Genomic DNA, 24,343 nt, shown 5'->3' with positions numbered 1-24,343 from the left:
CCCTGCTTGTAAGAACTCCTATGGCATAAAATAGAACCCCACTTTGGCTTTGACCTGTCTCTCACTAGGCAGAAACACAGAATGGAAAAGATCAAAAACCACTATTATCACAATGGTAACTACAGCTTAGATTCAAAGAATCCTTTCTAATCAAAAGGTGGGTCATTAGTGGGGTGGGAGGCTCAGTGACTTAAGCAAAATAAGGGATAGTATTCCATCTTTACAAATGAAAAAAAAAATAAGGAACAATAAAGGCTAAATGACAAAACTAGAATCCAAACAAGTCTTTTTCTGACTTTAAAGGACTTTCTTTTGCCTTATATTGCCTGACTATGCTGGTGCTTAAGAACCTTCAAAGCAGGGACAATGTCATCCTCACTTGGGTATCCCCAAAAGTATACTGTAGGTACTTAATAAAAGCTTGTTGAATTAAATGTGTCTTCCTTGTGAGCATTAGGGAGGCTCAGTAAGTATTGGTTTCTTGGCCCTCTGATATTTGCTTTACTATATTCGGCCATTCCCAATCCCATGTTAGAGTTATCAAAGAAAGAGCTAATTAAAATCTGGGCAAGAAATCAACTACCAGAGTGGGTCAGCAAGCTACATAATATCCTGCAATATAGGACACTGGTTTCAGACACTCTTTTAGCTTTGTATTCTAGGGGAAGGGAAAAATGCTTCTACCAGGAATATCAAGGGAAGAAATGGTATTATCAAATTCTTACCTGAGAGAGACATTGTTTAGCTAGGCTACCGAACACCTTTTATTATTGCCTAAGGAATATTTAGTCAGCAAGGGCACAAGAGTGACCCAGAATTCCTATGGCATAAAACAAAATTACTCTGCAACCTGCAGTATCAACTACCTTTCAATTGCATTACAGAAATGTTGCACCATTTGTAAGACTATAGTAATTGGCCATATTGCTTTCAAAGTGTCAAAGGCCACCTAACCATCTATAACCCGATCCATTTTCCCCCTTCTCTTCTTCCCCTCCCTTCACTTCCCAAGTTGTAAGGACAGGCTACTGGGGACAGAGCTGCACTGCTTGTTCTCATCACTGTATTGAGTATATAAGGTTCAAAGTCCCTTTCTTTTCTATGGATATATGGGGGAGAGGGAAAGGAGGGAGGGAATTGTGGAAATAATTGTCATGTTTTTCTGAAGAATAGATTTAATAGGACCTATAAAAAGGCACCCTTATATAGTCAAGATTAGGAGTAGAATTTATTAGGTTAAAAAAAAATCATTGATTTTAGACAAAGTTGAAGCTAAAATAGATTTAATGAAAAGAGAAAAAGAGGGAAAATATTCTGTAAGTTAACCATGTTAATCAATATTGTTTTAGCCTATTTAAAATAACTAGACAGAATAAGGTTGGGATATTGCTGTGGTACAAGAAATGACGAGTTGATGAATTTAGAAAAATATGGAAAGACTTGGATTATGAAGGAAGAAACAGAGGACAAACAACTAAACTACAGTTTTACAGAGATAAATAAATATACATATATATGTATATATATATACATATATATAGGATCATATATATACATGTATTGGATTTTATATATATATATTTATATACATGTATATGTATATATATATATATATATGTATGTGTATGTATCTATTTCCACACTTAGTTGTCCTGTCTTGGTGTGGGGAGGGAGGAAGGAAGAAAAAAGATTAAAGTAAAAGTACATAGCAGAGAACAAAAGTAAGTATACATGGAAGCAAAGAAAAGTAGCTAACAATACAATGTGTAGTATTTATTAAACAGCTTTTCTTTAAATAAAATCTGTTGCTTTATATTTTGAATCCTTGTTTTATGTTTTGCCTTGCACATAGCAATTTTTTTCTTTTTCTATTTTGTATGTAACTTTTAAATAAATAAATCTTTTAAAAGTAAAAAAAAAACAAAAAAAACCCCAGAATTATAGGGTTGTCATGAACCATGGGCTATTGCTAACTGCACAATGACAGCCTTGCAGGTCATATTATGGAGAGTAGTGCTTCAGTCTGTTTATTGGTTTTGAAATAAAGAGCTGAAAAGAGGCCCTTAACTGCAGAGAAACATAATCCCTGCTTATTAAATACATAGTTCAGCAATGCTCCATGAAACATGTCTCCTTTCTGACCTAAAGTCAAGAAACCTTGTCTGCTTAGTCACTCTAAGAGCAAAAGTAATTCCAAAGCCAGTTCATAAATGTACATGACCTTATGGAACTTAATATGCAAAGAGGATTTTCTCTAGCAGTTTAGTCAATGGTTTTTAGTTTTTCTAAAATATATTTAGATAAAAGAATTAACCTCCCCCACCTTTTTCTCTCTCTTCATCCAATTTAATTTTGGATACACTCATGCAAATTTGAAAAATTAGGGAACTTTTAATAACAGTGTATTAATTTATTAGAAGTTTTTTATGTGTCAAAATGGAGAAAAGAGTGGGCAATGATATTGCAATGGAAACTTGGCTGCATGCCTAGAAACAAGGAGAAAAGATACAATAGATATACTGGGAAATAATCTTTGGGGAGTTGGTAAGCATCAAAGGACCATAGGATTTAAGAATTTATTAAGATGCTGAGATAGAAGACAAAGGAGAAATATTCTGATACAATACCTAAACCAGAGTTGTCATGAAATCACTTATATCCTTTTAAAATAAAACTTGCTTTACTGTTGTTTAAAAATGTTTTGTTTTGTTTGGGTTAAAAACAACAACAACAAAAATGATGGCAATAAATTCCCAAGTCTCATAGGAAAGAGCCTTTGAATGCACAGACTCAAAGACAGTTTTTAAGTCAACCAATTATCAAGCACAATTTCCACTAGCATTAAATGTACAATCTATGGAATGGGTGTATTGGATTAGCATTTCTAGTATTTGTTTTATCATTTCCTTAGCAGTGAGAGACCACAGACCTTTCACAACATTCACAGTCCTGTTTCCTCATTTGTGCAATACAGATAATTCCTTACCTACCACTTCAGAGGGCTGGGGAGAGGATCGAATAAAATCACATACATGAAAAATACTCTTGACAACAGAAAAGTCCTATAAAATGGAAGATGGCATTATGATGCTCATTTGACCCAAGATAAGTAAAAAAGGCCAAAGTTAATTCCTAGATTCTTTCATATTCTATCCTAATGTATATTTAATAAGGCAAACTCCTGATACTTTTGAGGAAAATTATATCATTCTTGGTAGGTGGTACAGTGGATAGAGTGTTGGGCTTGAAGTCAAGAAGACTCATTTTCCTGAGTTCAAATCCAGTCTCATATACTAACTGAGCAGGTCACTTAACCCTGTTTGCCTCAGTTTCTTCATCTGTAAAATGAGCTAGAGAAAGAAATATCAGGCCATTCTAGTATCTCTGCCAAGAAAACACCAATGGAGTCAAAAAGAGTTGAAGGAGACTGAAAACCAATTTAACAACAACATATCATCCTTAACCCAAACCTGTGCTCTTGCCATTCAGTTATTTACATCCTTCGAAAACTGTTTAATTATTTTGCATGTTTTTTCAACTCAACTGTAAGGTCTTTGAGAAAAAAGACTATACTATGTATTTTTTTTTCTTTTTTTACATAAGCATCCTGCAAGACCCTTTACATCTATATGGGTTAGACATATCCTAATTATGTGTCAAATGGGAAAAAAATCATTTAGAGTCCTTTATCACACTATTGAGGTACAGCCTGGAAATGCAAACATCTACATTTGAATCCTAGTTCTGTCCTTTACTACTCATGTGACTTCATTTCTCTGGGTCTCAGTTTCCCCACTTATAAAATAAAGGAATTGGACTAAATGAACTTTAGCAAAATTCATCTTTCTTTATGTTTTAATTGATCAGATTAATTCCAGCTCTAAATTCATTATACAGTACACGTGATTCAGTCTCATTGTAGCCTACAAGTAACACAGAGAAAATGCTCCAGAGGCTCAGAAATACTGACCTTTTGTAGTCCTGCAGAGTATGTGCTAGATCGTGTTCCTAGGATGTAAAAGAAATCAATGTAGGCTCGAAAAGAAGTGAGAAGTAAATGGTAACTTAATGGAAAGAATGTTGTCAGTGTCAAGATGAACTCGAGAGGAAAAATATCAAATTACTGAGACTCATCTGAAAAAGTTGTTCCTATCTCCCTATTCCTGTAAAGATTTCTTCACTATCTCCCTAAGAGTTTTCATTTGCTGTTGAGAGATACAAGCTTCAGAAGAAGCTTTTCTATCACTATGATTAACACTGCAATAGTAGTTAAGGTGGTCCAAGCAGGTTGTTGGGATTTTCTTTTGAAGAGATTAAAAATATCTTAAATAGGTTTAAAAACAACTTTCCCTGTCAGAGATGTTTTCAATAGGGCCCTGATATCAGATCAAATTAGTGTATATGTAGGAGTGAATATATTGTATATAAACAGACAGTAATAATGGGGGGGGGGGGATACTGGCCAAAGATTCTTGGGCTTCATTGTTCCCTAGGCTGATATTTCCAGTAACAAAAAGGTCTCCAGTGAAGACTCACATATAAAATCATTTCTCCAATATCTATCTATACATCATAAACAACACTGAGAAACTACAGAGTGATAATAATGAAAGACAATAGACTGATAACAATGACAAAGATAAAAATAATAATGATAATAATGACTGACATTTATCTTTCCAAATGTTATCTGCCATCTATCTGTCAGTATATCTGTCATCTACCTGCTACTAATTCTATGTTTAGTGACCAATTACAGCACAGGTCTCTTTATATATATATAAAGAGAGAGAGAGAGAAAGAGAGAGATTACAATGCACAAAACAAGTATACATGAATATACAGAGAGGGACAGCTTTACAAGAGCAATGGATAGAATGTTAGGTTTATAGACAAAAATAATCATCTTCCTGATTTCATATCTGGTACAACTTGGGCAAGCAACTTAATCCTGTTTACCTCAGTTTCCTCATCTGTAAAATGAGCTGGAAAAGGAAATGGTAAACCAAACCAGTATCTCTGCCAAGAAAACCCTAAATAGGTTCATGAAGAGTCAGACATGACCGAAAATGACTGAACCACAAACTATATAGATCACAGGTGCATACTAGTCTAAATTTACCTATATTGTTAGACTGTGGGTTCCATAAGGGCAGGTAACATTTTCACTTTCCTCTGAATTTGTAGCATTTAGACTGTGCTTAGTTCACAGTAGTTGTTTAATAAATATTTGCAAGAATATATTTGTATAGATACATATATGTAAAGAGAGACATGTATATCTATCTATATACTTTAATGTATATCAAATATACATTTGTGTGATTGTATATATATACATATTCACTTATATAGACATATACATATGAGAGAGGCAGTCTGTCTCAGTAAATAGAAAACCAGCATTGGAATCATATAGAGTTCTGTTCAATTTCCATCTCTGGTACATACTTACTATATGATCCTAAGCATGTCGGTTACCTATGATTATAAATTATTGATCTTCATTGATTAGAGAGGATTCCTTCAATGAGATTTCCCTACATCAGAGAAATCACAGGGATAGACAATATTTGTTTTTCATTCATATTTTTTATTGTGGTGGTGAAAATATTCTCTTTCCCATCATAGTGGATTTTGCAGAGTGAGGCTTATAGCTTCTCCTTAGGTTGGACATTCTAAAACTAAGGCTCAAGAACTTGTTATTGTTTAAAATATATTTTGATAACTATAACTGATGTAATTTGTTTTCTTTTTATTTCATGCTAAAGACATTGTTCTGAGATCTGGGCACAATGGTGTGAACTTTAGAAGAGGGGAGATAGCTGCTCAGTGCTGATGGCATCATGAGAGTCTCCAAGAGACAATGGAGGAGACTCCCCCTGATTCCCCCTGGTGACCCTTTAAGTCAGGGAGTATAAGAGATGACACAGTCAGTTCTGAAGAGGGTACTAAAAAAAGGGACCACCTTTAGAAGAAGACTAGCCTTCAGTGCATCCAAGGCCATTTACAGTTATATTGATCCATAACTGGCCACTGGACCCAGTTGGCTCCAGAGGAGAAAGTGAGGCTGTTGACTTTGCACAGCCCTTCCTCCCTCACATCCAATTTACTTGGATGTTGTGGTATCACCTTCCTGACTAGTAGAAGATTGAAGGTCACAAAGATAGTCTCTAGACCATAAGGTTGAGGAAGCCATGCTCCTCCCCACTCCTCTTGGGAAGATATTGGCATTTTTTCCACTTAATAGTATTTTCTTTTTTACAATTCCATAAAAGATAGTTTTCAACATTTATTTTTATAAGATTTTGAGTTCCAAATTTTTCTCTCTCCCTCATTTCCCTTCCCCCTCCCCACGACAACAAGCAATCTGATATAGGTTATACATGTGACAATTTTGTTAAACATATTTCCATATTGTTCATGTTGCAAAAAAGAAGAAGAATCAGAACAAAGGGAAAAATTGTGAGAAATATAAAACAAAAAACAAATTAAAAAAAAAGTAAAAATAGTATGCTTTAGTCTGCATTTGGATTCCATAGTTCTTTCTCTGAATACAGATAGCATTGTCCATCATAGTTATTTTGGTATTATCTTGGATCACTGTATTGTTGGAGAAGAGCTAAATTCTAGTTGATCATCATATGATGTTGCTGTTACTGTGTACCTTATTAGAATTTCTAAAGCAAAGCTTGAGATATCCTGTTCTGTTTTCAGAATCAGAAGTCCCAACTTGTAAAGTGAGCTTGGGTAAGTCATTTAAATTCTTTTTTTTTTTTTTTGGTGGGGGGAGGAATTGAGGCAAATGGGATTTAGTGATTGCCTAGAGTCTAGGCTAGGAAGTGTTAAGTGGCTAAGACCACATTTGAACTCAAGACCTTCTGACTTCAGGGCTGGTACTCTATCCACTAGACCATTTGGCTTCCCCAAGTCATTTAAATTCTTACAATTTCATTTTTTTCATCTGTAAATAAGGATAATAACTTGTGCCTTGCCCACTTAAAGGCTTCTTGTCGGTGAGATTATTCATCTGAAAATGTAAACAGGATTTTGTCCTATTCTGTTATATTAATTTACAATAAAATTATTAGGAGACAGTTTGGCTGATTTTGAGATAGCAACAAATCTTTTGATACAGATTGGTAAAAATGGATCCTTTAACCAAGAGAGAACATAAGTCAGTAAATGGATAAAGATTAAGGTCTCTGCATATTCTCTTTAATGACCAAAAACACTTTGAGCTTTCTAGTTTATGATATTTATTGAGAAACAACATAATGTTGTTAATAGAAAGCTGAGAATCAGGAACATTTGTATTCAAATCCTACCTTTAACATGTGCTAGCTATGTAAGCTATGTAAGGCAAGTCACAGGTTCTTTACGTATTCTAGGACTTATTTATTAACTCACATATGGGCTGCAATCTGCATTAGTAAAAAGAGTGCTCATTCTGGGAAGTAGACATTATCACTTCCATTTTATAAATGAAGAAACTGAGCAAAAGAGGTTAAATGTCTTGTCCAGGATCATAGAGCTAGTACGGGACTGAGGCTGAATTTGAATTCAGGTCTCTCTTACCCCCAAAGTAACTATTTAGTAGACATTTTAAGTTCCCATTTTCTAAGATGAATGGAAGCTTCATCCTAAAATTCTGCTATTTTTACATTTTCTTAATTTGATATCATATTACTCTAAGCTATCGTTGACATTTAGAATTGAATTTCAATAATTAAATTTCATGCTTTGAGTGGATATTTCAATCACTGAGATGTTAAATTACCATTTGATTATAACTGAAATGTTATAATACTCTTTCCCACATGTAATAGTTTGATCTACTTAGTTTGATTCCTTTTTTCATGATACACATTAAGGTGTTAATATAGTAGTGTAAAAATTTCACCAGATGGTATTCTCACAATAATTGCAGGTTAAGCAATTCAAATATTTTCATATTACAGAAGAGTAAACTGAGGCCCTAAGAGAGAAATTGATGTCCTAATGGTCATATAGCTGGTGTCTGAGGCAGAATGTGAACCTAGATTTTTATACTCTGAACCTAGAATCCCATGATATCACCCAATGCTTCTCATCTTGTCTTTCCTTGTAGAGGTATGTGGATATGTCTGTATGTGTACATGCAGAAGAACAGATGAATGAATCTTTGGATTTAAAAATTTTTTTCCCAATATATTTCCTTTGTATATTTAATTATACCTTTCAGATTTCCTAAAAGTTAAGGAATCATTTTTCCATGTATCTATAAAGCTCTACTTAAAATAAAATGATTACAATTCTGGCCAAATAATACTACTAGACTTTCTTTGTAATTTTTTTTAAAAATAAAATTCAAAACACTTCATAATTTTCACAATCTTATGAGGAGGGAAGAGTAAATATCATTTTTCTTATTTTATAGATGGAAGGACCTGTTATTCTGAGATTAAGTAACCAATATCATAGGAAGAGCCTAAAATCTAGACATTTTTATGCCTATTTCAATATTCTTTCCCCAGAAGACTGTGAATATGCTAAACTCATTTTTAATTGTAAAGACACTGGTTAATGATTAGATTAGTATTAAATTTGGATTTCTGAAAGTTACAAAAATAAATGTTTCTTTATTAAACACTGCAAATATGATATCAATATGTTTTTATTCAAAGTACTTCAATAAAAATAAAAATTATCCTATTTAGATTTAGTGTATTTGAGTTTGGCATTTCCAAATAAGAAATGTGAGAGCCATGAACCAATTGATAAATGATCAAAAGATATTATCTTCACCCAAAAGGCTATAAATTTATACTTCTTGGTCTGAATACCAAGAGAGATTCAGAAAAAAAGAAAAATGACCAATATGTTCATAGCATCTCTCTTCTCAGGGCAAAAAAAAAAAGGAAATTGAAGGGATGCCCATCAATTGGGAAATGGCTCAATAAATTGTGGTGTGTGTTTATAATGGAATATTACTGTTCTATGGGAACTGATGAGCAGGATGCTCTCAAGAAAAAAAAAAAAACCCTGAAAAGTCCTCCATGAACTCAAGCAAAATGAAATGTGCTGTATACAAAGTAAAGCTGTTCTGGGATGACCAGCTGTGAATGACTTTTCTATTCTCAATAGTACAATCATCCATGACCACTCTGAAAGATTTATGATGAAAAATCCTATCCATACCCAGAGATTGTATCTGAATGGATATTGAAGTATTTCTCTCTCTCTCTCTGTTTTTTTTTCTTGAGGGTTTTTATTTTCATTAGGGTGAGAGAGCTTTTTTTTTTTTTTTCACAACTTGACTTTTATGGAAATGTTTTACATAACTTCACAAGTGGTTTCTTAATTATGTGTGGAGATAAAGGAGATAATCTAGAATTCAAAAATTCTAAAAACAAATGTAAAAAAATAGTTTTGAATGTAACTGGAGAAAAACATTAAAGAAATAAATAATGCAAATAAGAAATATGATTTATTTGTTAGGGTAAGGGGAAATACCTTGGATGCCAGAGGAAAATATCCCTAGAAGCATCAGACAAAATCTTCTGTTTGCCAAACCAAGAAAAAGGAAGCACTGAGGCAGTGAGGTAGATATAGCATCATCCCTACTACATCCCATTCCCCAGTGAAGACAGTCATGATGTGTATGTAGAGAGAGAGGAAACTGCCTGACTTCCATGGATAGGCAATAGAATAAGCTGGAAAGAGTAGAGAGAAGGGATACCAGGATGGCTAAAGAGCTTGAATTCATGTCATATAAGGATTGGTTAAATGACCTTGGGCATATTTAGCCTGGAGGATGCAGGGAGAACATGAAAGCTGTGTTCAAGATTTCTGAAGAGCTGTCAAAAGAAGGAGGGGCCAGACATATACTTTGTTTGGTCCCAGAGGGCAGACTCAGGAATAATGACTTAGAAATTGCAAATAATCATATTTAAGTTTGGTGTCAAAAAAAACCTTTTTAACAATTAAAGCTGTCAAAAAGCTTTAGGTATCCCAATAAAGTTTAGATGACCACCTGGTTATACTACAGAATTGTTTCATGTATATGTTGGACTAGATAGTTAAGTGGTACAGCAGAGAGAATGCAGTTAGGTGTTCAGATATAAATATATATATATGTGTATATATATATGTATATATATATTACACACACACACACACATACACATACATATACAGTTCAGGAAACTAAGGCAGTCAGAGGGGAAGCACTTGCCCAGAATCACATAGTGTTTGAGACCTGAATTTAAACTGAGGCTTTCCTGGCTTTAGGCCCAATGCTCTAGCTACTAAGCCATTTATCTTAATTCTGACTCACATGAAAATTGCAGTCTGTGTCCTATTTCTCACCCTACTCTGTTAATAACTGTTTTTCTCCCTCAAAGTGATTGAGTCTAGATCTTAATGTTGGAAAAGAAGAGAGAAATTTAGGAGAAGGAAGCAATCCTGCTTCTCCTGCTGTGTAAGGCCCTGGGAAACACACAAAAAAAGTCAATTCTAGAGAGTGGATGGACCCAGAGTAAGTGCTTCACTTCAACATGGGTCTCTATACGCAGTAAAAAGCCTCCTGAATAATCTGCCTGTGTTTTTAGTGTTGAAACAGAAAGCACTGATATTCTAGGAAAAGAATCTCCCATGTCTATCACCAAATCGATTATCTTGTCTGCTATTTTTTTTATCCACTTTGAAAAGACTTTGATTGCATTTTCTTATCAATAAGAAAACTGAATTTACAGGCGGATGGTTTAACTTAGGGCAATAGAGACTCTCACCAAGATGAACACTAATGCACCCTAGATTAAATTTTCTTGTGAAGAAGGATTAAGGTAAAGATTTTCACACTTTCCCCCCACTTTAGGTTAAAATGAATGTTCTTATTCCTCATTAAAAAAAAGAATCAAATCTTCTTCATCAGTAAAAGGCACCTGTCAGTTTGTTTCATTATAAAAAAGAAATTATATGGTTCAAGAACTAAGCCTCTGGCAGCTAACCATAGCTACTATTTTAAAACAATTCTTTGTTACGAATTCAGGGCCTAGAAATTCTCAGCCCAACACACATTTAGCTTTTTACTTCAGGCTTACATGTTTTTCTAGAGATAAACAACACATTTGAGAGAGTAAAGGTGTTTCTTTTTTCAATTATACAATTTGTTGGCAGGGATTTTTCAATAAGACATTGAAAAAAATGGAGCCTTTGATAGAAAAGGTAACTGTCCTACTACAAATGCCACTATTTATCTCTACCTGATCTCTGCCTCTCAAGATTGCTCCTGGGAACTATGATACTTCAGTCACAATCTTGTTCATATGCTCACAACAGTATTGACTCTAAAGTGTTTCCAATTTCTAATTCAAATTTGCCTTCTATTGAAGCTCTATATCTAAGAACTGCCTTCCTGAGATAGCCTCTTTAAAATCCAAATCAGTAATGATTCATAATTTAAAACCCCAAGACCAGATTTATTTAATTGACATTGGCAAATTATTCTGAATGTATATGGAATCTGAGGGTACAAAAAGGAGTTAGAAATTCATAAAGGAATTGCCTTAATAATATTCTTAGCCGTTTTTTTTCCCTCCAATGATGAGGAACTTATTACATCCCAAGGCAGTACACATCATAGCTAGGCAGCTCCAATTGACTTCCTTTCATTGGGGCACTATCTGCTTTCCTCAAACTCCCATCAAATCAAAGGAATTACACCATCTAAGAGTTCAAATGAGCCATACTGCTACCTAATTCAATCTATCTGTGAACAAAAATCTCTCCTACAGAATACCTGACAAGGATCCTCTAGTCTTTTACCTGAAAGCTCTGTAAGACAGAGGAACCAACTACTGTACCTCCTGAAGATGTCTATTCCACCTTGAAGCAGAACTGTTGGCAGGATTTTACATCAAAATTTTCTGCACCTACTATCTATTGCTACTATTTCTACCATCTAAAGACAGACAGCAAATTTAATCTATCTTATATGTGATACCTTTCAAATAGTTATAGATTTTTTTATATCAAGTTTTCCTCTAAGTTTCCTTTTCTTTAGGCTAAACATTCTCAATACCTTCAAATGATTTTACAATAGCTTGGTCTATGATGTACTAACCACCAGGGGCAAATGTGGATGTTTTCTAGTTTTTCAATGTCTTTTTTTAAAAAATTATTATCGGGTCTATATTATTTCTACCTACTGCTTTTCCCTCTCCCAACTGAGAAAACAAGAAATACAAAACCTATTATACATGTCTAGAAACAAATCATGCAGTGGCTATGTCCTGCCCCACTATCCCCCCAAAAGTTTCAGTTTTCCTCTCTAACTGGAGGTGAGTAGTATGTCTTATCATGAATCTCATGGAACTGTGGTGGATCTATCAATGTCCTTTATAAAATGAGTGTCCCCAACTCTCCAAGTTACTATAGGACTCCGGATGGAGTCTTTTTTTGCTATTGTTGCTGAGGCATTTCAGCCATATCTGACTCTTTGTGACCCCATTTGGGATTTTCTCAGATAGTAGAGTGGTTTGCCATTTCCTTCTTTTTACAGCCAAGGAACTGAAAGAAACAGGGTTAAGTGACTTGACCAGAGTCACTCAGTATCTAAGACCAGGTCTGAAGTCATGAAGATGATTCTTCCTGACTCCAAGCTCAGTGCTTTCATTATACCACCTAGTTGCCCAAATATAGTTTTACCAAGACATTATCCCCTTTGTACTCTTGAATATTATGCTTCTCTTAATAAGACACTGTGCTAAGTATACAATAAAAAAGTTCTTTGTTCTAACCTGGTGGAAATTCAACACTTACACAAATATATATATATATATATATATATATATACACACACATACATATACATATATAAATATATATATGTAACATATATATCATAATCTAAGATATATAATTTTGTACAAATATATTACATATTTATTATGGTATATGTAAACATATGTCTATACACACATATACGTATATATACGTATATATACCTTCGTGTGTGTATATATAATTTGAGGAAGGAAAAAGTAATAGCAATTAAGGAATAGTTGGCTGAAATTCCCAGATAGTTTTCAGGTAAATCACTCTCGAGCTTTTCTGTATCCTGACACTCATCTGAGATGCTAGATATTCTGATAAAAGATTATTTTGTGCCTTCATCCAAGGCACTGATTAAAATGTTAAGTTTGGAAAATCTGCCAGTATCTAGTAGATATTAAAGTCTAGAATGAAGTGCTCCTATGTATTACACTGGGAGGTCTTAAATACCAAGTAACCTCAATTATTAACACCTACTCTATTTCTTTTCAACAAACTATGTACCTACCTAATTAATCTTTCTATCACCTATTTCTTTATCACTTGGCCAATTCTTTCTACTTCTCCCACAAAGAGAGCATGAGGAAATGCATGAAATGTTTTGCTAAAATCCTCATGTTATATATGTAGAATTTCCCTGAATGACCATAGTCTTCTTACCCTGCCCCTCCCAAAAAAAGTAAATAAGGTTAACCTAATATGATCCGTTCTTGATGAAGCCACATTGACTCTTGAATTTTTCCTTTTATATGGTTCCCAATGATTCCTTTAAGAATTTGCCAGGAATCAGTAAAGCTTAATGGTCTATGCAGGGGTCCTCAAACTTTTTAAATAAGGGGCCAGTTCACTGGCCCTCAGACTGTTGGAGGACTGGACTATAGTAAAAACAAAAACTTTGCTTTGTGAGCCTTTAAATAAAGAAACTTCATAGCCTTGGGTGAGGGGGATAAATGTCCTCAGCTGCTGCATCTGGCCTGCGGGCAGCAGTTTGAGGACCCTGGATCTAGTGTAAAGATTGTACTCTTCCTATTTCTGAAGATCAGGAAAACATTTGTTCTTCTATAGTCTTTAAGAATCTCCTATTCTCCATGATCTTTCTAAAGATTGTTGACAGGCTCTCAAGAATTAAATCAGCCAGTTCTTAATAGTCACTTATAGTCTGATTTCCTTGGAGTTATGAAGGGAGTACTCTCTTACTAACTCTTCATTTCTCTTGGGTTTAGTTAGTTTTTCCTTTATAGCCCAAAGATTTTTCTTATTACTATAGAACAGAATTGAAGTTTTGAAATGAATAGAATTGTATAGTTCTTTTTTCTACGTTGTCAGTTATCACTGACATATCCCTACTAGAATATGACTATTTCATCCAATATAGCTAACAACAAGCCTCTTTCTGTTGTTTTTAGAATTCTATCTTCAGCTCAGTAATAAGCTTCTAGCTTATTAATCCAGATATTAATTTTCAAAAGGACAATCATTTACTTTTGATGACTGAATCCATTCTGTGATATTTGAACTTGAAATGCCTTTTTAAAATCTAAGTTAGATAATGTTTCCTATTTTTCTATATTATTCTCTTTAGATAGCTCCCTCATTTTCTCATTAGAAATACTTCCCTTTATGTGTCTTCAGAATTTCATTCTTGAGAGCTAACCCTCCTGGGCAGACTTTTGTAAGTTTTGGGTCATGGAATCCTACAAAAGATCCAGTTTCAGCCTAAGATATAATCAGATTATAGATAAATTCCTTCTATCATAAATTTTAAGACTGAGGAACCATCTTAAAATTCTTAGGGCCATCTCATCCCTTTCTCTAATCACTGCATTTTTACTACAGTAACTAGTTTTTAGTCACTGGTGAGAATAGGTCCAGAAGAGCATATTCTTTCATTTTTTTCCTCTACCTTTTGGAGGATGAAATTATCATTGGGACAAGGCAAGAAATTTGTAGCTTCTCTGATTTGGTAAAGAGGAAAAAGAGAGGAGAGAAGGGAGGAAGGGTTAGAGAGTAAGAGAGAGAGAAGAGAAGAAGAGGAGAAAAGGAGGAAAGAAGAGAGAGAGAGAAGGAAGGAAAGAGAAAGAGAGAGTGGGAAGGGGATGGAGAGAGAAAGAAAAGAGGAAGAGGAGAGAGAATAGGGAGAAGGAAAGGCAGAGAGACAGGATGGGGAGGGAATATTCCAGCAGAACTTTGAATAATTGAAGTCATTCATTACTAGTATATTATGCCTATTCTCAACGTGAGATTTGTTCCCTAAACTCCTTCTGAGGGTCTGTAGTATATGCTAATGACAATTTGCTTTTATTTCTCCCTTCTCTAATCTTCACCTCAAAACTCATCTTGGTTTCCAGATTTTCTCATATGCCCATATTTTCTTAACATACTCCACCAGCCTTTTCTCCTAAATTCTTTCCCTTTTGCATGATTTATAAATTAAAGCTCTAGGCAAGTAAGTTTTTTTTTTTTAATCAGATCTTGATAGATATATTTCATCCCTGGTCAACAGCTCACCTACTATTCCTCTTTTAGGCAAATATTCCTCTGGAACCACATAAAACAATTCTATCTTTAATTCATCTTTCACATGACAGCCTTTCATATATCTAAGTATGATATGCTTAATACCACCTTTAAGTCTTAACTCTAGTGTTCCCTGAACAGTTCCTCATATGTCATAGTTTTAAGGCCCCTAGCCATTCCGGACTATCTTCTTTGGAAACTCTCCAGGTTGTCACCAGCTCTTCAAAAATGCTACTGACATTTAATTATATTTAAATATAGTTACAGAAATTTAATTATTCAGCTCTGTTGCATCTCATCCTTCCTTTATGATTATGTGTAATTTTGTGTGAAATCTTAAGGGGAAGTAAATACGAAGAGAGAAGACACCCTCTTCAAAAAAATTTTTATTAGGAATTATGGACATCATACATTATGATTAAGGCTAGTAGAGCCTTAAATATCTCAATGCATCTGGTAGTTTTATGTTCTTGGGTTTAAGGAAAGTTTCCAAGAGGGAAGGTGCTCCCTAAGATTGCTGTTTCAAGCCTTGAATGGCATTTGTCTATCATTTTATGTCTAATTAGACTAGAATCAATATAAGTACAGGGAACCATGGCCACTACAAATAACAATTTCTATTTTTTCCTTCTTGTCCTCAAGTCACATGCTAGCTATGAGCCCTTGTAATACATATGTGTTGGAATTAGGATACCTAAATCATGAACACGAAATCTAGTTTTTGGAATACTAGAAGTGGTGCTTAAAATATCCTCATGGTAGCTCAGTCATCAATATCACAAGTTGGTTATCAGAAGATAAGTTTCCTTACATACTTTCACATCCAACTCTCACCCACACTAGGAAGCCTCACTAGAAGTAATAACAAAAATAATTAACATATGGTTTGATAATGAGGAGCTAATAGAGAAAAGTGAATTTACAGCAGACATGTCCCGAGATATTCATAAAGGCTTAAACTTAGGAGTGAAATGAAAGTCAGGGCTTAAAACAACAGATCTATTTAGCATCTTCCTTCTATTCAAGACTAGCTTAGAGGTCAAGAGCATGATGTTTTATTAAAATTTTAAAATCCCAAGTGTCTTCAAGGCAAAATTCAGTTCGATAAGCACTTATTTATTAATAACCTATTATATACAAAAGCATACTATTATATATATAGGCAGCCAGATGGCTCGATGGATAGAATGCTGGGCTTGGAATCAGGAACACTGGAGTTCAAATCAGACATTTGTTAGCTGTAGGACCCTAAGCAAGTCACTTAATCTCTGTTTAGCTTGAAGACAATTAGGTCAGGTATGACTAAACAACAACAATGTACAAACGATTGCAATGAGTGTCAGATAAATTTTGTCAACCCATATGGTACATATTTACACATTACTTAAAAAGTATTTTCACATCCTTATTTGATCCATAAACACCATGATAATGGGAGACCAAGTATTATCATTCCCATTTTACAGATGAGATAACTTGGGCAAACTAAGTGATTGACCCAAAGTTACATAGTTTAGTGAGATGTGGGCACTCTTATTCCATATTCACTCATCCTTTCTAGCCATCTGCAGCACCCAAGGAATTTACATAATAATACTAATACCTGTGGGTCTAGACTAGTGTGCTCTGATCCAAGGAATAGGAGTTTTGAACTATTGTAAAGGATTTTCTCCTCTTCTCCTAAAGGTAGGAGGAGTGGTAATCTCCCCAAGTAAGAAGTGATCAGGGCTCTGGGAGAAGAAAGAAGGCTCTCTGCAATGTAGCCAAGAGAGAAAAGGATGTAAAAGCAGTACTTTTCAGCATCTGCCCTTCTGTTCTGGGGTGACTTTGAACTTGGAGAGAGAATGCTAAGCTCCTAATAGAAGAGACCATAGTTACCCTATTTTGCTAAGAACTACCATGGGAATATTCCTACCTTTGTTTGCACTTTTGATTTGATTTGACTTTGGCTCACTCACTAAGCCTATATGTCATTCCTTATTTCTTTTTCAAGTCTATTCATTTTCTGGATTGACCATACATTTCAAAAAGAAATTATTTCCTCTACAATATCAATCTTGTGTTTGTGTATGTGTGTGTTTGGAGGGATTAAAGAAAGCAACAAAATAAGAGGCTATGGTCAACCATCTCCCTCCCTCCCTTCTTTTTTTTCTTCCTCCCTCCCTCCCTCTCTCTATCTCTGTCTCTGTCTGTCTCTCTCTTTCTCTGTATATGTATGTGTGCCTCTCTCTGCTTCTCTCTGTCTCTGTTTGTCTGTCTCTCATACACAAAATCACTGGGATTTTCTTTTTCACCACATAGGAATTCAAGATGAATCAGAGATCTTTAAAGAAATGTATTAGTATAGTTCCCTTAAAGCAGGAAAAACATTCAGTGAAATTATTCCACAAAAGAAAGAACTAGGTACCTCAAACAGCAAAGCTCTGATGAGAGGACATATAGTAAGTTCTCTACCAAAACAGGTTAAAGGATTCCAACCTCCCTATCATAGGAGATGGGGGACCAAGAGAAAAAGGAATATAATTGTGAAGACCGAGTTAGCACTCTGGATATCTTAGAATCAGCCAGAGTCAGGATAAGCAAAAGTCCTTGGTCTTTATTCTTGGTCTTTAGGGGTAGAAGTGAATTGAATGGATGCAGAATCTCCACGACTTCTCTTTGTCTCCCGCCCAAAAAATGACCTTGGCTAGTCTTACTACACCCCCTAGTCCCTACTCTAATTCTCTGTATACACCAATTATCGAGCCAGCACAGGATAGTGGGAAGGGCCATTTTCCAAATATATGCTTATATAGTCCAATCAGTAATTAGCCTTAAGTGCTCAGTTGTCCGACCTCAGTGCATCAACTCAAGAGTTTCAGCCCTTTACATATAATACCTACTATGTGCCAGGAATTGTGCTAAATGTTCTACAAATATTATCTCATTTGTGGGGACGTGGGGTTGGGGAATCACACCCATGGCAATGTCTGAAGGGAAGAACTGAGAAAAAACAAATCTGTCCACATGAGGGTGAGGGCCAGGGTCAGGGAGTAATTAATGCTCTTCTTTAGCCAAAGAATTCCAACATCCTATTAGACAATAAATACAAAAAAAGATAAATGATTGCAAAAAACTATATCTGTCTACATATTTTAGAAACAATGATCCCACCAAGTTAAGATGCAGGAACTCAGTGAGCCCCCATTAATAACAAATTACCCTTATATAACCTTTATTTTAGTAGGGTTAGAATTACTCTAGGAATTTTGTTATTGAAATTGTTTTTCATTTGGAAATAAATAGTTATGTGTTCGAATATATATTCATTTTCCTCTCTACCCCCTATAACTATCTTTCTCTTCTTCCTTCCCTCCTTTATTATCTCTCTCTCTCTCTCTCTCTCTCTTTTTTTTTTTTTTTTGCAGAGGTTGAGAAGCATCCCAGGAATTTTTGAATTGTGGTATATATTAATTTAAAGATTATCCATTTTCAAAGGAAGAAGAAATTTCCATCCTGAACTTCACTTGTGAAGAGGAAACCGTACCATTTATCCTATTGAAAACTCTTCAAATCTCATATACTTTAAGCCATTTAGGAAATCTGATGCTTCTATAAGACATCTGGCCCACAAGATAGATTAGGATACTTTCAGGAAACCCCGTTCCACATGAATCACCCAGAGTGGAAAATAAAGGAGTCTGCCATTTGTAATGTACAGCTCCCCTTTTCTGTTACATTTCATTGCAGTAAAACCTGCTTAGTGGATTTAGGTCACATGTTCCAGCCTGAAACTTGTGAGTGCATTTACTCTTTGATTTAGGTCCAATTTCAGGTTCTAATTCACCTTGGGTAATTTTTCTTTTCCACTCCACATTATACAAATCCTTTAGTCTTAGCTTTTCTCTCAGTTGCTAACATCTCTATCAGAACCAGCTTTATTAGAGATGTGAGAAGCAGACCTGGATATACTGCACTTGAAAGATGATATATGCTTATGCATTTCCCCTTAAATCTCAGTCTGATTACAGGGATGGCCATTATTGCTGCCTTTGCAGAGGAGGGGTGATATTCCCTGGTGAGGTATGAAAACATGAGGTCCTGATTTTTTTTTTCCATATTCACAGCATCCACAGAATATTCTCCTTATTTCCAGTCTTCATGCTTGTAAATGGACAGAGGTGCTGTGCTCTGTGTTAACAATCCCCTTTTTAATGATCTGAGGAAGGCGGGGAGCAAAGTGCTTACAAGCCAGAGAGAACCACACAGATACAGCAAAACCTTATTATAGATCCTATCAATCTTAGGATTTGAAATTACTATAAAATCGCCTTCACCTCCTCCTGAACCCAAAAAGATTAATGATATAGTACTGAGGAGAACCTATTTGCTACAGGAGGGTCATAATTAATTCCAAAGTGGCTTATCATGGATGGATGGTAACATATCACAGATAGCTTAGGGAATATACTTTTAGAATTTCAACATACATACCCATTACTGAGACATCATATTCTATCACCAGCGTCGCTTCCTGCCCACACTGTTTGAGAATACTCATTGCTTCAGCGTGTGTGTTACCAGCAAGCCTGATTCCATCCACACTCAGCAGCCTGTCACCAGCTTTGATTGTGCCTTCTCTAAAGGAGGATTAAAATGAGTCTTTATTAATTTAACCTAATAGGGGTGGGCATTGATTCACTTACTTAAAGCTGTTTTCTCATGTACTTTCTGCCGTCAATTCCATTTGCATTTATTTTAAAGCATCAATTTTGACACTAAGAATATTAAGCAAGGTGAAATTACTATTATTTAAAGTTTTGAAAAGAGGAGAATAATAATTATTCATTATCAAATAGCCTGGTTACTCATAGATAACAACTGGGGCACCCCAATAATATTTTCCCCCTTTTACCTTCACTGCCTAGTATCTGGAAATGATTTATGGTAAGTCAGAGAAATAACCACCAACCTACCTACCCAGGGGAAGTGAGCAGGAAAGGCTGTATATTTGATTTCTTTGACTACTAGTGAATCTAAGTAGGATAAAGAGAGCTGCTTAAAAATTTCCCTGAGCTGCAAATTTCTCTACTGTTTAATAGGGTCATTTGGCAATAGTGAAATTAATTCAACCTTATATAGCTGAGGAAAGAGGGACAAACATTCTTATCCTGATTTAATCGTTCCATTTTTGCCAATATTAGGGAAAGACCGTTCAATAATATTACAAAAAATAGCACCTAGGTTAGCATCTTCAATGTCAGACTCCATCCCAAGTGACAGAATAAATAAGATATGAGGATCTAGTAAGTAGATGAATTTCTAGAGAAAATGTCAAATATAAAAATCTATGAAGAATGAAAAAGGGGTCTTCATAATTTCCATTTGATGATTTTCACCTTCTGTTCTTGGCATTTGATTTTTCACTTTTAAAACTTTAAAAGATTAGATTTGAGGTCCTTAATCTAATACCTCCCAGGATATACATAAGTTAAATTTCCTTTTGTGTCCAACCGAACTTGGAACAGCAAAAATGAAAGTATTCTCATTTTCTCCAGAAAGAGACACAGACACACACACGCACACACTTCAAAAAGGAAAAAACAAAGGGAAAACAGATAAATCTTCACTAAGATGTGACTCTGTCAAAGGTGAACATTTCTCAGAATAGGACAGGTCAGCATTTTTTTTCATTCTTTAAAGCAAATAAACAAAAATCTTCCCTGATTCATTTTTTAAAATGTCACTTCAAATCCATGCTGGGATAGAAAGTTTTTTCATATAACTGTTAATCACCAAACTTTTTTATATTGATTCCATAATATCCTTCAGAATGGCTTATTCAAAGTTATTGATAACAGTTTGTTGATCTGGATGGCAATAAACAGAAACAAACATTCATTCCTTAAAATGAAAGCAAATTATTGTAATTTAAATATTTTCATTATCTCCAAGGCTTATTATGAGAAGTATCTTTTTGAACACAGAAAAGAGCAAGAGCATTCTATATTATTAAAAAAAAAACATTTCTACTTCATATACACTTCTAATGCAGTCTTACAAACAAACATGCAATTTAAAAATTGCAAATTTATTTATCTTAAAGCCTGTAAGAAATTTAACAATCTCAATGCCAAATGATCTACCTCATTCTCTCTACCTATCTATCCAGATAGCTACAGAAAGAGATGAATTTTACCTGTCAGCAGGCCCTCCAGGTCGAACACATGTTATTACAACAGGACGAGATTTATTTCTGTCATCATGTGCTCCACCTAAGAAAGGAAAAGAAAAAAATGGTAAAAAAATTTTTTTCTCTTTTGTGGCTTTTAAAGTTCCTTTCCAACATGCAAGCTGAAAAGTGGAAGTATTTATTTGAGATATAAATTATTTGGAAGCTGTTTTAAAAAAAAAACACTCCAGAAATATGATGTTTATAAAACTAGAACTATGTTGTCAAACCTTAGTGCTTTATTAGTTTGGTTTTTAAAAGTTTGTTTTCCTTCTCCCTTTTTTTTATTCTTATACCTCTCTGAGTGAGGTAGGATCATATTAGGAAGTAAAATGATTATTTGGGGAAAATTTCTAGAAAAATTGTAAAATAGTCTGGCAGAAATTGGGTACAGAGCAATACCTCACCTCCACAAATCCAAATAAACTCTAAATGGATACATGACTTATACATAAAGGAAGGGGGACATTCCTAAAAACATTAGAGAAGCAAGAAAGAAATTACCTTTTAGATCTATGGATACAGAATGAGTTCATGGTCAAACAATGGATGGAAAAAATCATAGAGAACAAAATGGATAATTTTGATGAAACAATATTATAAAGTTTTTCACAAGTAAAAATGTAGCAAAAATTAATAGAAAATTTTTTCAATGAGAGACTCAGAGGAACTTATATATATATATATGTGTGTGTGTGTGTGTGTGTGTGTGTGTCTGTGTTGAAAATCATTGAAGAAACATTGAACAAACACCCATGTATGCATAATTAATTCAATTTTATAAGAACAAAAGCCATTTTCAAATAGTTATATAGTCAAACGAAATAGTTTTCCAAGAAAAAAATCTCTAATGAGAAATGCAAAGCAACTCAGAGGTTCAACCTCATACCACACAAACAAAATTGACAAAAATGGAAAATAACAAATGTTGGAGGAATTATAGGAAAACAGGCACACTAGTGAATTATTAGTGGAGCTGTGAATTTTCCTAGCCATTCTGGAAATCATTTTGTAACTATTCCCCAAAGTCCCTAAATCTTGCATATCTTTGGATCCTACAATACCACTAAGAGGAGCCTATATCTCAAAAAGATCAAAGAAAAAGGAAAAAGATCCATATATATAAAAATACATTTTGGAAATCTTATTATAGTGGCAAAGAACTGGAAACTATGGATGCCCATCTATCAGAGAACAGCTGAACAAATAATTGCATATGAATGTAATGGAGCATTATTGCACCCTATGTGTTGCTGAAATGGTTGATTTCACAGAAACCTGTGAAGACCTACATAAACTGCTGTAGAATGATGAATTATAACTAGGGAAATAATTTATACAAAAACAACATTATTATTAAAAAAAAAACAAACCCAAGCCTTTGAAAGATTTGATCAATACATAGGCTAATCACAATTCCAAAAGACCAGTGATGAATTATAGTTCCCAATCTCTATAGAGTAGTGAGAAGCTGAAGATGCGAAACAAGACATACTTTTTAGATACAGACAATGTGGTAATTTGTTTTCCTTGAATATACATATATGTACGTGTGTGTGTGTGTGTGTGTGTGTGTGTTTTACAAGGGATTTATTTTTCTTTCTTTTTCCCCTCAATTTTTATCCAATGGAGAAGGGTAAAGTGGATAATGTGGGAGGGACCAAAGAGGGAGAGGGAGGAAGGGAAGGAGAGAAATCATTAAGGAATCTTTTATTTAAAAAAAAAATAGAAAGAAAAATGCAAATGAGGGAAGACAAGAAAGTCTAGAAAGTCCAGTCAAGCAGGACATCTTTCAAATCTAATTCATCATATTTTTTTTTAAAAAAAAGCAAACTATATACAATAACAATCTTGAATTTCATGTATAATCATCTTTTATAAATAAATAAAAATAAAATGATGTTTATTTTATTTAGTGTTATTTTTATAATAAAATATATTTTTTTACAATTTAGTGATGTAAAAAGTTATCAAAAACATTTAAACAAATAAAGAATAAAAATTAAAAAACACCAAATAAATAAATTATATTATTATATCATATATAATAATAAAATTAATACTTAAAAAACATTTTCCCAAATTGCCAGAGTTAGAAGGGAATTTAGAAGATATCAAGTAAAGCTTCCTATATGATGTGAAAATTCCACAATATGCTTGAAAAATAGTTCTACAACTTTAGCTTAAATACAATCAGCAATGAAGAGCCAATTACTTTGTTTCTTACTTAAGGTCATTAAACAAGTAAATGTTAAAGCTGATTTAAAAGTCAGGTCTCTTGATTTCTAAGCCAGGGATTTTCTTCTGTCTAAAACATACTGTCTCACAGCTGTTAGAGTTTGCACCAAAATCTATACCTAGAATTATATAGATTAAATAAATATTTCCTATTTTGTTTATTTTTTTAATTCATGAAGCATTTGCTACTTTTAGTGAAAATGTATCATTTATATTAGCTATCTTGTTCATCTTCATTTTGGAAAAGGATCAATGACATCACAGGGTGATGTCTTGACTAACATGTGAAATGGATTTAAGTGAGGGAGAGCTACACAAAATCATCATCTTATTGATATAGGGAAACGAGTTGTGACTGCTGAAATCAATTTAGGACTTGGGGAAAATTTTCATCCTGCTAAGTCAGCCTTGCTCTAGGTGTCCAAAGGTCTACGCTGAATTTCTCTTATTTAATATCTAAATGATAGCAGACACGGCACAGAGGATGGTGAGATAGATGGCCACAGATTTGAAAAGACCTTCATTCAAATCTTCTGATACGCAGTGGCTTGGGAACAATGG

General features: G+C 34.2%; 1 protein-coding gene across 1 annotated transcript in view; it reads right to left on the bottom strand.

The window, feature by feature from the left end:
• The window catches only part of GRIP1 (glutamate receptor interacting protein 1), a 309,316-nt gene that overhangs the window by 162,766 nt on the left and 122,207 nt on the right, over positions 1-24,343 (bottom strand). Inside the window, exons 8-9 of the mRNA XM_051962442.1 lie at positions 21,512-21,587; positions 19,807-19,952 (exon numbers count right to left, since the gene is read on the bottom strand). Of these exons, the coding sequence (XP_051818402.1) occupies positions 19,807-19,952; positions 21,512-21,587 (222 nt within the window). The remainder of the gene's footprint in view (positions 1-19,806; positions 19,953-21,511; positions 21,588-24,343) is intronic.

This window comes from Antechinus flavipes, chromosome 5 (assembly GCF_016432865.1).
Source record: "Antechinus flavipes isolate AdamAnt ecotype Samford, QLD, Australia chromosome 5, AdamAnt_v2, whole genome shotgun sequence".
NCBI lineage: Eukaryota > Metazoa > Chordata > Mammalia > Dasyuromorphia > Dasyuridae > Antechinus > Antechinus flavipes.
Note: the sequence above shows the minus strand (reverse complement) of the source record. Positions and strands in the feature narration are given on the sequence as shown.